The sequence below is a fragment of the Haliaeetus albicilla genome, chromosome 24 (assembly GCF_947461875.1).
Source record: "Haliaeetus albicilla chromosome 24, bHalAlb1.1, whole genome shotgun sequence".
Taxonomy (NCBI): domain Eukaryota; kingdom Metazoa; phylum Chordata; class Aves; order Accipitriformes; family Accipitridae; genus Haliaeetus; species Haliaeetus albicilla.
The window spans coordinates 290,436-306,229 of NC_091506.1; the positions used below are offsets into that span (position 1 = coordinate 290,436).

The 15,794-nt window shown below is 38.8% G+C and overlaps 2 protein-coding genes across 8 annotated transcripts in view; both read left to right on the forward strand.

Moving 5' to 3' along the window:
• Positions 1–12,031, forward strand: part of NR2C2 (nuclear receptor subfamily 2 group C member 2) — a 47,933-nt gene extending 35,902 nt beyond the window's left edge. For 6 of the 7 annotated variants that reach the window (XM_069811710.1, XM_069811713.1, XM_069811712.1 and 3 more), the window contains one exon: positions 1,984–12,031. In XM_069811710.1, the coding sequence (XP_069667811.1) occupies positions 1,984–2,158 (175 nt within the window). In that variant the 3' untranslated portion in view covers positions 2,159–12,031. The remainder of the gene's footprint in view (positions 1–1,983) is intronic. The other variant, XM_069811716.1, reaches the window with a different exon arrangement.
• A 1,869-nt stretch (positions 12,032–13,900) lies between these two features.
• Positions 13,901–15,473, forward strand: MRPS25 (mitochondrial ribosomal protein S25). Its single transcript, XM_069811718.1, has 4 exons — positions 13,901–14,106; positions 14,229–14,335; positions 14,786–14,873; positions 15,090–15,473. Exons 1-4 carry the CDS (start codon positions 13,973–13,975, stop codon positions 15,280–15,282), a joined length of 522 nt encoding a protein of 173 aa, XP_069667819.1. The 5' UTR covers positions 13,901–13,972; the 3' UTR covers positions 15,283–15,473.
• The last annotated feature ends 321 nt before the right edge of the window (positions 15,474–15,794 follow it).

Consider the following 15,794-nt stretch of genomic DNA (forward strand, 5'->3'; position numbering starts at 1 on the left):
TTTAGTTTGGGGTCTTTTTTTTTTGAGAGTCTCATTGCTATGTTTAGAAAAGTAAACAGACTTACTTTATTAGAAGTCTCAAGAATAACTGCCTCTACTCCATCAAACTTTAATTCTAACTGCCTCCTTTTTCAAGTTAGTCGTCAGAGGCTTTGGGATAATAAAAGGTGATTATCATCCTTTAAATGTTTGTCAAGTTACATGTGCAGAAAAGTATTAAAACTCAGTTTATAAACCTTGGAAAAATAAGGATTGCACGTGGAGAACCAACTCTTCAGCTTCTGTTTACAAGAAATTCCCACGTCCTTTGTGGTTTTTTAATTTCCAAGGACTTCTCTTTCAAAGTATCTAACTTGTTTTTTCACCTCTTAACTGTTCCTGTTCCTTATTTGCTAGAAATAATTGTCCTGTTTTCTAATACTCTCCTTCAAAACTATTTTAAATTTCATCAACACAATGATTCTCTGTACTACAAGGGAATTTCTAACTTCTGTCTATCAATATATCCTAGAACATGTTCTCTTTTACTGTGAAAGGTATCCCCATGTAAAGAAGCATGCAATCCCATACATTTAAGCAACATCTGAGGATAGTGTAACTTTAAAAAACAAAACAAAACAAACAAAAAAAAAAAAAAGAAAAAAGCCTGTAAAAGAGAGAGCTTCTCCCATCTCAGAAGCTGGTATCTGCACTGATCTTACAGACTTAACTCTGTGTTGGGCAACAGAAAGGGCATCAGGATTCCCAGTTAGATGCAGTGAAGATGGGATTCTCTGCTTCAGAAATATCCTCAAATCCCACATTCTTCTGTGTGCAATTCAATTATTCTGGTTTGATGCGTGAGAGCTGGATATCTGCCATAAAAAGAAATACAGAATTTGTTCTATATACTTACTTCTCTTAATAGTGGCTGAAGGAAGAAAATGAGAGTTACATTTCCCAAACAATGTCCTATATTTTAATTGATATTGTCTATATCCCTATGCTCACCCATAGATAAGTTTTAGAGTACAAATCTGATTATTTCTAAGCAACTGAATGCTGGCACAAATTGAGATAGAAGTACAAGTGTTATAATTTTCACAAAAACAGCAGCGTAGCTTGAATCTTTTTGCAATTTTCTCCTAAAGTTTACAAGATATGGTATATTAGCAGAGTGGATCTTACATATTTTCTCCACAGATACTCAAGCATTTTCCAGGGGCCTGTGTTCAGTGCTGCCTAAGGTTTGCTATTACATAGCTCTGGTTCAGGAAATCTAAATATTTTGGCATTTGTGATGTACATCTGCCATATAAACACAGCAGATTTGCTTTCATCACTGTCCTAAATTTCAAATGCGTTGAAACTCCAGAAATTCGATACAATCACTTCATTATATTAGATGTCTGTTAACATCCTGGTACTTAAAAAAACACAGCATTTGGCAATATGTATGGCTAACAGCATATCCCTCCAAATTCCTTTTCTCATCAGAAGCAGATTCTCTTATTTCCTTTTATATATATCCAGTCCCATTCTTGCTGTCTGGTTTGTCATTAAGTTGCTAGGCAACTGAGGACGATGCTGATTTTGGTTTAAATTTTAATTAAGCATTTTACTCTTAAAATTTTGCAAATGTCCTCACTAGTCAGTATGAATATTATTAGTCTCAGCATTGTTCTAAATTATGAAGTGGTTCCAGAGCTGGGAATTTCAAAAGCAGACCAGGAGAATTGTATGTTTGTACATACACAGTGTATCTATAAAGGGCATTAATATGTCTTTTTCATTGGAAAACCACAAAGAAAGATGGTGGCTTTTCATTTCACTTGCAGGTTAGAAAAGTAACCATTCTTTTTATGGTAGCTCAATTAGCTTTAATTGCCTCTTTACTCCCATTCATGAGTTATGGTAATAATAAAAACAGATCCAGCTCTTTAGCCACGAAGTATTTTAAACTGGTATTATATGTATTTATAATCCACTGAAATTCTTTTTCAGGCTAGCCCGGATTCTAGTTCGCCTGCCAGCACTTAGGCTGATGAGCTCTAGCATTACCGAGGAACTATTTTTTACTGGTCTCATTGGAAATGTTCCCATTGACAGCATAATACCCTACATTCTCAAAATGGAAACAGCAGAATATAATGGTCAAATAACTGGCACGTCTGCGTAGTAGGAACAACACAATTTGATGGATTGAAGTAATTTTTGTAAAAACACACAATTATGAAGTTAAAAGAATAGCATTTTGGTATGTAGAAATATTTCCAACTTGTTATCAGTTTCCTGTCAGATTTCTCCTTGTCTGTTTGCTGACATTGACAAAATTTAAGCAGCTATTAAAAGACCTGCTATAGGATCTTTTCTGCCACAAGGAATATTTTTGATGCCTTTCATTTAAAAGGCTATGGATTACTGAACATACTTTTCACATGCTTTGTATTTAGAAATTATCAGTGGTTAAAAATAGAGTTTTATAATATCAGAGATTAGTAATAAAATTACTTTAAAAGTAAAAAGAACAGTATGTATATATTTAAAAATATCCTTGGAGTTAATATCTAATAAATGCCAGGGTATAATACTAGCACTTTGTAAGCACTTCTTGTCAAAGCGACATCATCAACATCCTGCTTATGAGTATGGAAAATGAAAAAAATTGCATATGTCCTTAGTCCAAATGCTATTGATTTCTGTGAAAATGTAGAATGCTACAGGAGACAATCATTTATTCTACAAAAAGTCACTTGCTCTTATGTTATGCATGAAATATTAATGTGGATTCTTGAATTAGATACCCACATTATATGAAACTATACTATTAAATTAATGCAGTTGTAATTCACAGTACGATGCAGTCATAGTGACTATTACGTGCTATGGGAATTATCCAAACTAGGAGAAAAAAATGTGTTTCTTGCCACAGTAATGATGAAATATTCAGGTTCCTTAAAGTTTCTGTTCAGACCAATGCAGTCATGACAAATGTTATTCTAATAGTAAGTGTTTTGATTGTGGGAAAAATCAGTCATTAACTGGAAGAACAGTCATTTTCAAGTAGAGCTGTGTGATGCTCTTTGAGTATGCTCTTTGTATTTCCAAATTTACTCCTTCCCTCTCTACTCCTAAACACCCTCATCATCCAGCCAAAGGTACAATTTAAAACCTGAAATGTGTAGAACCTCTGGCTGTCAGCAAGAGTATATTACAAAGCTGTCTTACTTTATTTCTTCCCCCCTCCGTCCCCTTCCCCGACTGAGCACTCCCAGTTTTGCAGTGCTCTCAACCTTCCTATGACTCAGTTTGAAACTGAAATAGTTAGGATTTACATTCAGTCATGTACAATTGCAGTTAATGACTGATATACCATGAAAATTAACTACTTTTTAATTGTCTAGAGTGATGAGCCATCGACATGTTTTCTGGCATTGGCTATTAGCAGCTAGCATTGCTTTCATTTTAGTATAATTTATTATCATTGACATTAAATATTTAAAGCAATCAAAGTTTAAAAAAAAGTTATGGCAATTAATACCTTCATCTGATCCTGGCTCATTAGATGCATCAATTATTTTAATTATTTGTATGGTAGAGGCATTTTCTACTTCTGTATTTTTATGTGGCAAAAATCTTATGATAAGTTCAGCACTTTCGTTTTTCTTCTGTTACTGAGATTTATTTAGAAACACCAACCAGGTTGGCGTTTGTGTCTTTTTTAAGGGTCTGAATTATAACCAAAAGACCTTAAGTAGCTCTAGATGAGGCTTCTAATGTAATAAAAAGTCCTAACCTGGTATACTTCATTCTCATTAGGAGGCTCACATTTGTAGCACTCATTGTGACATGGAAAGGTATTTAATTTTAGCTTCTGGATGCATTAAAGTCTTCTACAGTTACCACTGTTACACAGCATTCAGAATCTTCTCTTCTCAAAAGCGTGTTACAAAGAGTCCCATATACATGCAGAGATTTGTAATATCGCACTTTCATTTCTCTCGGCTTTTGCTATAGCAAATGAAATTGTCATATTTTTAATGTGATGGAAGGTCTGCACTCTGAATGTTAAGTCAACTGGATGCAGAATTTTGTACTAGCTGTTTTATTGCAGTGTACCTTTTTATGTGATTGTGTCAGCACTTCTGATGCAAAGTCCCTGTTTTAAGGGTATACAACTTAAAAATTAATTGTGATATTAACAACTTCAGAAGAAATAGCTACCTTGGAAAGAGTTGTGGCCATTTTTGTTAAAATTTAAGATTTTATTGGGTTATGTCATTGTTGTTCTAAAAGCAGTATGCATTGACCTGCTGTGATATTTTTCATTGCAAAAAAGATTATGCAGTTTAATTTGCTTTCAGTATTTTGTAAAAATCATTTAAGCAGATAAGTAAGCATTATTAATGACAAATGAAATATTCCTTAGCACAAAAACTAGCCATTGGAATCTTTTTTTCCCCAGATTTGAATATATACCAGCTGGCTTTTTCATGACCAACATCATTTCCACTTCCAATTTTTCAAGTAAAAAGGCCCCATTTTATGTGCAAAAAATTGTTTTCCTAATTTTTCTTACTTGTGCTGTGTAAGCATAACAGTTCAGGAAACAAAATAAAGCCACTACAGTTTTTTGGGAACAGAAGGTTTGCATGAAATAAAACTTAAAAGTGTATGCATTGTATTACATTTGTAAATCAAAATGGTAAATATCATGCAACTCTGTTTACGAATAAACTACACTCCCTACAAATGCAAGGCCACATAATGATATTTTTGATCCATCTCTGGTAGTCACTTACTCTGCAGATAGTTCCCTGGACTTTAGGGATAAATTATTAATTTGTGTAAATGAAGTAACAACAATGCAATCCATATCTAGGGTTTATTTATTGTGCATGCATTTAATAGATTAAATGGACCAGTTCCATACTTCAGATTCTGATATTACCACCTAAAGGCTATAAAGTCTCTCTTTGTGTAGCATCATCAGCATGATTTGCTGGCTTGCATTAGTCAGAACCAAGCTAATTTAGTCTTTATGCCATTTACAAAAAGTACTTTCTCTAACTATACACTATTTTGATTGCAAGACTAACAGTTTGGATTGTAGAAATTTGGATGGTAGATGGTAGATCATAGAGCTTAAGAAATATTCAGAATCTAAAAAGTTTTGCATATTTGAATATTAGCTATAAATAAGAAGAGAGATGTGATGAATAACCTAACACTTCTTTCTTACATGCTGCTCAAGGGCTGTCATAAAAATGAGCCAAAAATTTGTATATGATGGAGAGACACTGAAAGGAATCACTTAAAACACTGCCATATAAAACTATAAACCATCTTCTCCAGTGCAGTAGGGCTCCTTTGCACTAAATTTCAAGTGTAATTACAGTATCACAGACTGGTTGAGGTTGGAAGGGACCTCTGGAGGTATCTGGTCCAACCCCCCTGCTCAGGCAGGGCCACCTAGAGCCAGCTGCCCAGGACCATGTCCAGGCAGCTTTTGAGCATCTCCAAGGATGAAGACTCCACAACCTCCGGGGGCAACCTGTGCCAGTGCTCGGTCACCCTCAGAGTGAAAAAGTGTTTCCTGATGTTTGAGGGAACCTCCTGTGTTTCAGTTTGTGCCCACTGCCTCTGGTCCTGTCACTGGGCACCACTGAGAAGAGCCTGGCTCCATCTTCTTTGTACCCTCCCTTCAGGTATTTATATCCATTGATGAGATCTCCCCCCACCCTGAGCCTTCTCTTCTCCAGGCTGAACAGTCCCAGCTGCCTCAGCCTTTCCTCACAGGAGAGATGTTCCAGTCCCTTCATCATCTTTGTGGCCCTTCGTTGGACTCTTTCCAAGGTTTCCATGTCTCTCTTGTACTGAGGAGCCCAGCACTGGAGACAGCACTCCAGGTGTGGCCTCACCAGTGCCAAGTAGAGGGGAAGGATCCCCTCCCTCGACCTGCTGGCAACGCTTTGCCTAATGCCGCCCAGGATACCATTAGCCTTCATTGCGGCAAGGGGACGTTGCTGGCTTCTGTTCAGCTTGGTGTCCACCAGGACACCCAGGTCCTGTTCTGCCAAGCTGCTTTCCAGCTGGGTGGCCCCCAGCATATATTAGTGCCTGGGGTTGTTCCTCCCCAGGGGCAGAACTTTGTGCTTCCCCTTTGTGATCTTCATGAGGTTCCCTTCAGCCCATTTTTCCATCCTGTTGAGGTACCTCTCAATGGCAGTACGACCCTCTGGTGTATCAAGCAGTGAAGCTGCTAATCTATCAGTGATCTAGGTGTAATCTAGCAGTGAAGCTATTTTAGCTCATTCAAAGAAATCTTTTTTTCCTTTTATGTCCATCAATAGAAAACAGATGTTCAAGAGGCATAGAACTGACGAAGGGATTCTTTCTGCCAACACTTTAGGTGTTGCTTGGTAGCAATAGAAAAAGGTACATCTAAGGAAAATGGGCCTCACAAAGTTATTCTTGCTCTGTGTTAACCTTTGACATTATTTTTGGCCTCTTCTGGTGATTTGGCTTTCAGGCCACTAACATAAGGAAGGTAGAACAGTGTACACAGTACAGCTGCAGACTCTAGCAAGTTTCAAACTATCTCTGCAGAAAATACAATGCTGATGCAGTTCTTGTCATTTCTGAGGTTTGTTTCATCCCCCTGCCAGTAACTGGAAGATCCTAACAGGCTAATCTTACTAGCTTTACTTTTAAATTAGTTTAATTTTGTTTCTTCTTTGCAAGTGCAGACTTTTGCTTATGAATATGGGACAGGACAGGTTTTTTATTATTGTAACAAATATTGAAAAGCTATTTCTTGATTTTTAAGTATGGAAATAGCTTGTTTTCATAAAGGCCAAATTCCAATGCCAAACTTGTGTTTACAGAACTAGGGCTCAAAGGACCACAGTCTGAAAGAGATTCTAAGAAAAGTGACATCTTCCTGAAGCTCTGCTTAGTGCCTAAAATTCACTCTCTCCAGCATTTTTGAGGTCCTGTTTCTGCTGCTCTTGAAATGAAAATATTTTAACTGTAGAAATACAGTGATAAACTACCTGGTTAGATCTGTCTGAACTTGAGTGCATGTAGGTATTGATAGTAATTCATTAAGACAAATGTTTGAATTCTGTGCTGACTGAAACTGGGGCATGCAGGGAGTGATAATGAGGCAATAATGTCCATTCTCCATGTGCTTCATTCGTTTTCCAGTTCTTTTCAGAAGGAACTGGATTTGAATCTTGCAGGTAAAAAGAACAATGATCAATAACTCTGTAGGAGCATTTTGGGTCAGCTTTGTAATAATGATTTTTACTGCATTTGTGACAAGGGCAAGAAGGTATACTACTTTTCTTCCCTTCATTTACTTACATTTACTAAAGAGATGCAGAACTAAGACCATGTGGAAAAGACATCTTTCTCTGCCTATTTACACTGCTTGTAGATTAGATACAATGCTTTTGGTGCCAGTGATGTTACTCTGGCATGAAACTGGTAGAAAAGGAAAAAATAATCTCCAAGGAGAGATCCTTCAAAGAGATCATACAAGCCTTTATTTTAGCTGCCTTAAAATGTTAGATTATTAAGGAGGGTTAGCTTTCAGAGCACTCTGGGGCAAGAAACTATTGTTGGTCACCATTGATTACTTGGTATCATTTACCAAGTCTCTTTTTACCATCAGCTGAAGCACTTGGCCCTCAGGGCAGCTGTAATGCCTCCAGTGAATAGCACTGACTCAAGATTTCTGTGCAGAATACAGCTGGCTCTGCATTATCATTATAGTACCCTTTGGCAAAGGGCATATTCTGAGGTGTGATAGGAAAACAAGTCAGGGCTGAAACTTCCAGGCAAAACCAGTTTCCTGACTCTTCTTTGGTAGACACTGTAGAACACTTCAGTGTTTTCATTGTTGTGTATAGTACACAGGACGTTCACAGGTTCCTGAAAGATTTCATCCAAGATGCTGAAGATGTCAGTACATTTTCCTGCCAATTAAAGTTAAGAGGGTAGTTAGGGTTCTTCCCTGATTACCTGCTGTTTAATTAGTAAGGGATAATTTTAAAAAGCACCGAATAGCATCAGTAGCAAGGGTATCGGGAATAGAGTTTATACAGGAAAAGGGAACTGGAAATTATCAGGCTGAGGATACGGCCAAAGCAGCAGTGATCAAAGCAGCTTTCTGCAATAGCAGCACCAGTCAGGGGCCATGTTTGAATTGGGTGGTGTGAACAGTAGAACTGGCAGGTCACTCAGACGTACACAGGTGCAAATACCTATAGGATGATATCACCCTGAAAGAAGAAAAAAAAATTTTTGATGTTGATTTTCTATTTGAAATCCCTCTCCTCTCCTTCAGTTACTTTTAAGAGTGCAAAAGCAGCGTAGGTTGGTTCTTTTTCATCTACTCTTCCCCATAAGAGAAAAAGCAGAAATACCAGGCAAACAACAAGTAGGCTCCCATCTGTCCCAGCAGTTTGCCTTGCTTGCCATACATACATCAACAGAACAGCTGCTGCGGTGGTTTGCTCTGATGATAAGCATGGGCCTGCTGTGAGAGCAGCACACAATGTCTGCAGTCCTAATGACTCCATATATCCAGGGAGAATCAACAAAATGAGGCCATGTTTATCCTAAAAAGGAGAGTAAGGGGTAGAGGAAGGACAATTGCCAGCATCTACTGGATCTTGAATGACAGAAAATTAGTTTAAAAACCAGCTTTATATGAAAAATTACCAAGAGGGCATGGCAAAGGGGAGAAAATGAAAACATTTACTTTTTGCACCTTTTAATTCTAAAGTTGCTGAGTCATTTTAACAATAAATTCTCTTGAACTAAGTTCAGGTTTATTGTTTGATGAAAAATGCCATAACCCCTCTTGTTAGATAATGCTACAACCCTACTTCTGCTGCAGTCAACGTTATCAACATTATATGGGAAATTATTTGTGAAAAAAAATTAGAACATTATTTATACTGAGGTTGCAAGTTAAAGTAAAATTCTTCATAAAGTTTAAATGCTCTAAGTCTAAATATATTAGACTTGGAAAACATCAAACCCCAGAATTACCTTATTATTGAGCTTTTTGTTGTGAAGTCATGCTAAGTTCATCACAGATAATACTGTCATAATGTGCCATAATTCCCACAGCCTGTTTTATCCTCTGAGTTACATGAATGCTTTGAAAATGGCTTATTATTGTTAAATTCATGCCCATCTTCCTTCTTTTTAAGGGTTTTAATAGATTTTTACACATCTTTATTTTGTGCCTCCCACCATTGTGCATTTCTGCATGTTCAATTCTAAAACATGAGCAGCTAATGCATATGTGCATAGCTGTATGTATGTGTGTATGAATGTATATGTTTATACCTATGTCTAAATATATTATGTACAGTGTAAAGAAAGTGTGTAGTGTATGTATATATGTACAGATATGTAGCCATGTATTCATACCGTTCTATATGTTAAAGCTTTTCATTCATTTGCTAATCCAGAGCTTCCTAGTTTTCATTTCTTAGCCCAAACTAAGCCTCGCTTAAGCAGGTGAATCCTCATGAATTTCAGAGCTTTGCACCTTTTTCTAAACCCAGCCTGAATTTAGTATTTGCTATTCAGAACTGATAAATATATTCCATGAATTTTCTGGCTTTTACATTACTCCCTTTACCTTTTCTTATTTGACGTGTAGAAGTCTGCCAGTGAATAGGTAATTGAACATGTAATGTCTGTTATAACTACAGTCATAGAAAATACTTCCCTGTTTTCAATACATACTCATTCTCCTTCAGCCTTCTGAGAGACTTTTTGGTAAAGTTTTATTTTGCAGTGAAACTTGGTAAGGGATTGATTTTTTTAAGTCTTCAGCAGTGGCTAATTGGAAGAAAAACAAGTTGCCCTTCATCATTGAACTGTAGCACACAGAACAGCATGCAACAGATGCGGTTTAAAAAAATCAATACTCATATTGCCATAATGATAACATGAAACCAAACCGTTAGTTAAACACAGACTATGTACTTTGTTCAATGAAACAACATTTCTGTTACAGTGGTAATTAAATAGGAGGGAGATTGCAGTTAGTTTGTTAGCAAGCATCAAGGCTTATTTAGGATTTTCATGATGCATTTCAATTCTATATTCACTTTCCAAAGTTATTCTCTTTATTGTCTAGCTTAAACTAAACAAAGCTGGTTAGTTCATTTAGTTGTCAGGCTGATGTCCATTTTCACATTCTCTCCTTTCCTGAAACTAATTTGCGCAGATCTTGCACTCCGTGTGTGTTAAGTTTCCATTGTTCACATGGGAGCTGGGCACATGGAGCATTTATGAAGTGAGACTTGCAGTAACACAATTTATTACTCATAGGGAGTATTCAAACATTTAAATTATCAAAATATAAGTAGTTCTTGTTCCTTTTCCCTCCTGATGACTTAAGTTACAAAGGAAGCCTTCTGCGAAAGTAATTCTCCTAACTTTGTTTTTTTAAAGAATTTCACATACCATGTAGGGGAGTAGTTCAGCAAGTCTTGTTTCTGTCATATGAAAAAGGTGAAGTGGAATTTTCTGGGCATTTATTTCCACCTTTTGTACTCAATGTGGCAAAGACTTGTGTATGTTTAAGCAGATGAGCAGACACCAATGAAAATAAAAAGTGAGCTTCTTGCATGCTTAAAGTAAAACACAAGTCTCTTTCAGAGTCAGGCCCTCTGCGTGTAAAGTCTTTGCTATGGAAAATGCTAAGAATGTTCTCTGTTTCTCACTATATTGTTTAGTAAGTGTGTATAAGCTTTTGTTTCAAATACAGAAAAAATCTGTAAAACATCCATTTTAACATTTCAAACCTTATTTTTGAGATTTCCAGCAGGAAAATTATTTAAATTAATGTCAGGAATTCCTGTGACAGATGGTCCTTCATTGGTATCTTGACAATCAGTGCTGTTTGAATAATGTTTGCTTTCCTCTTTAAAGGCTGAATGGAAACCTGAATGTCTATTAAGTCATTGTACTGCAGTAACATTTTTAAAGATTAGGAAGCCAGTTGGCGTATTGATCAGGATCTGTTTAAAAATTCAACTGTAAATTTAGAAAAAAGAGCATATTTTAAAATTGTGAACTTGTTTTACATACACGTTTGAATTGCTTGTATTCTGAAGGACAAAATGCACCCAAATTTAAGTGGCAATAAAGGCTCTGTTGTAATACTCTATGGAAACTGTGGAATGTGAAATCAGCTTTCTCTATTTGATCACAGAAAGCAAAAGTCTGAGAAGCACACCTATTGCCAAGTATCTAACAGCCCTGAAAAAGTGGCTGCTTGTACATTTTTTAATGATCTTAGATAAATGATAGTAAGGCACAGGTCCATTTTAAAATATTTTCGATGATTGTGGGTTAAAAGTAGGACTGAATAAATTTCAAATAAAAAGGACATTCTTTAAGAAGAAAACATGTTACTTAGCATATATGTTAGATTCCTCATACATGGAATTAACATTAAATGTGGGAATATTTTTAATAATTAATCTATACTCCAAAGTACACTGCAAGCCAGTATTCAAACAGTTTCATAACTGAAAAACTGCACATCATGTAACTGTTGTATCTATTTGGCATACCAGGGAGTTCTGAGCACCTACAAAAATAGCAAATTTTTATAAAAGGAATCATCTCCTTTTAATTCCTTGGAATATTTTCTGGAAGTCTCTGTTCGTTGTCATTTAGAAAACTATTGTTTATGTTATTGTATTTTAATGTCAAGTTAAAAACCTTGCAGAAGTTAATTTTTTACAGCTTCTTTTGTGAAATCAGCATTGTTACGTGTGATAGCATTTAAAAATAATAGCATGTTCTTTTTTTAATCTGAATTTTATATCTAATCAATGTCTTCAGTCATGAAGAGGAATTTGCATTGTTGTGTTTGTATATAGAGTATTGCAGTGCATGGTTTAGCTTATGCATTTTATTAAATGCTGTTTAAATGTGGCATTATATTGTTGTGGCTTAATACTACTACCTAAATGAGGTTTATACCATTAAAGTGAATTACAAATATAAATGCATGCTTGAGTTTTATTTTTAAGTTCACTTAATTTCTTCTTAAACATTAGGTGTCTAAGCTAAATGCATAATTTACTGTCTTTCAGGGAGAAACAGTATTTTCCCTTCACTATAGTGATTATGTTATGAGTGATTTAACTGGGCCTAAGACAGAAGATAAATCCCATGAACCTTACTGACACCAGGGAACTACTTCTAGGAGAAGGAGAAGGAGGAGGTTTTAATTAATCTTCTTTAGCCTTCTTTTTTTTTTTTTTTTTTTTTCTTGAGGCGCTAGATAGTTATCTATTAATAGACAATGCTTTATGTTTACTTTTATCTGGTATCTCCTTCCTGTTCCCCAGGTTTGAAATTAAGGTGATGCATTAGGTCTTGTTTTAGTTCCCGTCACACACACTTTATAACAGAGGTAATGAACTTGAACTCCATTCCAAACAGTAAATGCATTCTCCATTTTATATATAACATGGTTGAGATGCACCACACATATTTATATAGAGAAGATAGTTAACTTCATTTCTTGTGGCTGCTATTAGAAACATGCAACTTCTTAGAGAAGTTTCACTTAGCAGAAATGAGGATTAATATGACTTTAGGTTTCAGTTGTCAAGTCCCAGTGTCTACAAGAAAAACATGGATGTAAAAGTAAAAAAGGTCCTTTTTCATTTAGATGCCTGCTGTGAAGCAGTTTTTGTTGCCTAGTTTTGAAGTTTGAAAAGGCAGAGCATTCAATTTGCTACTCTAGAGCATCTAGAAAAGAAACAACAGGAGCTCAGAGGGGTATCACTAGTCAAGATTAGTGTGCATTGACAGAATTTCATGTAGGAAATGTTTCAGTGTTTATGTATCCTGTGGCATGAACTCGTGCATCGAGTCAGACCAATTTTTCTTGAGCACAAAATGCATTTTTTGCATTTGACAGAGCTGTCTGGCTTGTTACAGAGAAAAACGTACAGGCATTCATGCCATGCCAAGTAATGTATTAAACTCTGTTGCTTTTTGTATTTCTTTAGCTGCTTAAATGAAAGTAATAGTGAAAAAGGAAACTCCTGGCCAATAGCGTGTTTCAGAAATTAATTTGCATCAAGGTATGATGTTACTACAAAGGGAAACAACAAAGTTAAAAAAGCATGTGATTTTCTTTCTTTTTTCTCTTTTTCTTCCCAGGGAGAAGAGTTGCAGCGCTTTCTTTATGTTTTAGTTCCTCTTCCAACTCTTCTACTTCCCTTAAACTAACTAGTTATTTCTCCCGCTTTAGCGGTCACAAGACGAGACCTGCGTGTACCTTACTTTTAATTCCACCCTTTCTTACCATCTTTGCCGCCCAATCGATTTGGGTTGGGGTGGTTTTGGCTTCCTTTTATTACGCCCGTCAGCCCAATTCACTCTTTGGGACAGGAGCCAGGAGCGGCTCTGGCAGGTCGCAGCCCGGGGACACCCGGGCCACGCCCGGGCCGGGCTCCGCTGCGCCGCCGGGGGGCGCTGCCTCGGACCCGGGCAGCCTTCTCGAGAACACGCACGCTTGCAGTAGCCACAAAGCGGTTGCCAGTCTGCAGAATGCAGCTTCTCGGGTAGACCGCGAAATACTGGTGGAAAAGACCTCTGGCCTTGCGCAACGTCCTTGAACCGAACGCAGCCCTTTCTTTAAAAGAGCGGGAGAAACAGCGGGGCGACCCGCGCAGCCGCCGTCGCCTGCAGGTGAAGCGGCACCTTCCCCCCCGCCAGCTGCTGCCCTCGCCGCCAGCAGAGGCGCGCGCCCGCCCCAGGCCCCCGCCGCGGCCAGGCCCGCCGGAGGGAGGCGCCGCTTCACCGCCCTGGCGCCGCCCACGGCGCCGCGCGGCTGCTGAGGGAACTGCGGCTCCCGCCGCTCTCGGCGCGGGGCGGCGCCTTCCGCCATTTCCGCCCGGCGGCGGAGCCGAGGCGGGCCCGGGCCGCCGCCATGCCGATGAAAGGCCGGTTCCCCATCAGGCGGACGCTGCAGTACCTCGGCCAGGGCGACGTTATCTTCAAGAGCTCGGTGAAGGTGATGACGGTGAACTACAACACGGCGGGAGAGCTGAGCGAGGGGGCGAGGTGAGCGCGGGGGCGCGGCGGGGTCTGCGCCTTCCTCACAGACGTCTCGGCTTGCGGGGGGGGCTGCGCCTCCCTCAGAGACATCTCGACGTGCGTTTGTGTGTTCTTCTCCTCCTTTCCAGAAAGTTTGTGTTTTTCAACATCCCCCAGATCCAGTACAAGAACCCCTGGGTGCAGATCATGCTGTTCCGGAACATGACCCCCTCGCCCTTCCTCCGCTTCTACCTGGGTAGGTGCCGCCGGGACCGGCGAGCCGGGCCTGCCCCCCTTTCCCGCCCTGAGCCCCCAGGGGGGGTTCCCCCCCGCAGATCCGTCTGCAGGAGGCATCAGCGCAGCGACGGTTTTCACGCTGGAAGCGTGATTTGATCTGCATGTCTGTCATTCGAACTCGGCCTCGGCGTCTGGGCCTGCGACGTGGGAGGGAGGGTGCTTGTTCAGTGACATATTAGCAAAGAGCCTGCGCTCACCTCCGCTGCCTCTCACTTCTGCCAGCTGTCCTAGGGGCACCCTAGATGAGGGCTTTACTTTTTCTGTTGAAACATTGCAGTGTACATCAACCATAGAAGAGAAGTAGACATCTTCGGTTTCCATGTTTAAAAACTTTTTGCAGCTACCATGAAACAGCATGCAGTGGGGAAGAGGTACCGTTTGATATATTATGACAAATCTTTCTTGACAGACAACGGAGAACAAGTTTTGGTGGACGTGGAAGATAAAACCAACAAAGAGATAACTGAGCACATTAAAAAGATCTTGGGGAAAAGCAAGTAAGTAACGTACAGTCTAGCACACATCATACTATCCCTGCATACTTTTGTTTTGTATAGAGAAGGAAATACCACTTCTTCCAGAAAAACATGAGCTAGGTGAAGTCCACAAGCTAGTAACTGTAAATCCATCTTTCTGGTAAATTGCGTCCAGGGAAGGGAGAGGAAACATTGCCATTCAGGCTTCTGATAGTAACAAACAGATCTCTTTTCTAGAGAAACACTTGAAAAAGAGGAAAGAGAAAGGAAAAAACTATCACATCCAGCAACTTTTGGGCCCAAGAAGTATCATCTGCGAGAATGCATGTGTGAAATTGAAGGCCAAGTTCCCTGCCCTGCTTTTGTGCCACTGCCCAAAGAGATGAGGGGAAAATATAAAGCTGCTATGAAGAACGAAGCATCAGCCTGATGTCTCAAGTCATGGAGTTGTTCTTCCTTAGGGCTGGATGATCAAGGTACTTAAGTGAGAGAGAAGAGCTAACAGCTCCTGGAGACAGGAACGAGCAAGTTCATACAATACAGACAACCTTGCCTCCTGAGTCTTCTTACAGCTACAACTAGAATAATTAAAGTGAAAAATAAATAAAGGTTGAAAACCCAGTGCTTTTGGTGCCAGTTTTACAAAGCATTAACAGTCAACACTGCGTAAAAGGAAAACGGAACAAGGAAAACAATGACTAGGGCCCCATTTCCTACTCGTGCCTGCATGTATAAGGTTATGGCATAGACTAGACTAAAAAGTTAATTTATCTTAGAAGCAGCACAGAATTCCACAATTTATAGAAAGTGGTCTAAAAGTGTTTCTGCTGATTTCCATCTTTTACTAGCTGAAGACAGTCAAATCATAATCTAACCCCAGGCTCAAACTACATGGGAAATTTTCTTTATTTAGTTACCACTCAGAAACAGTTAAAAGTCTCA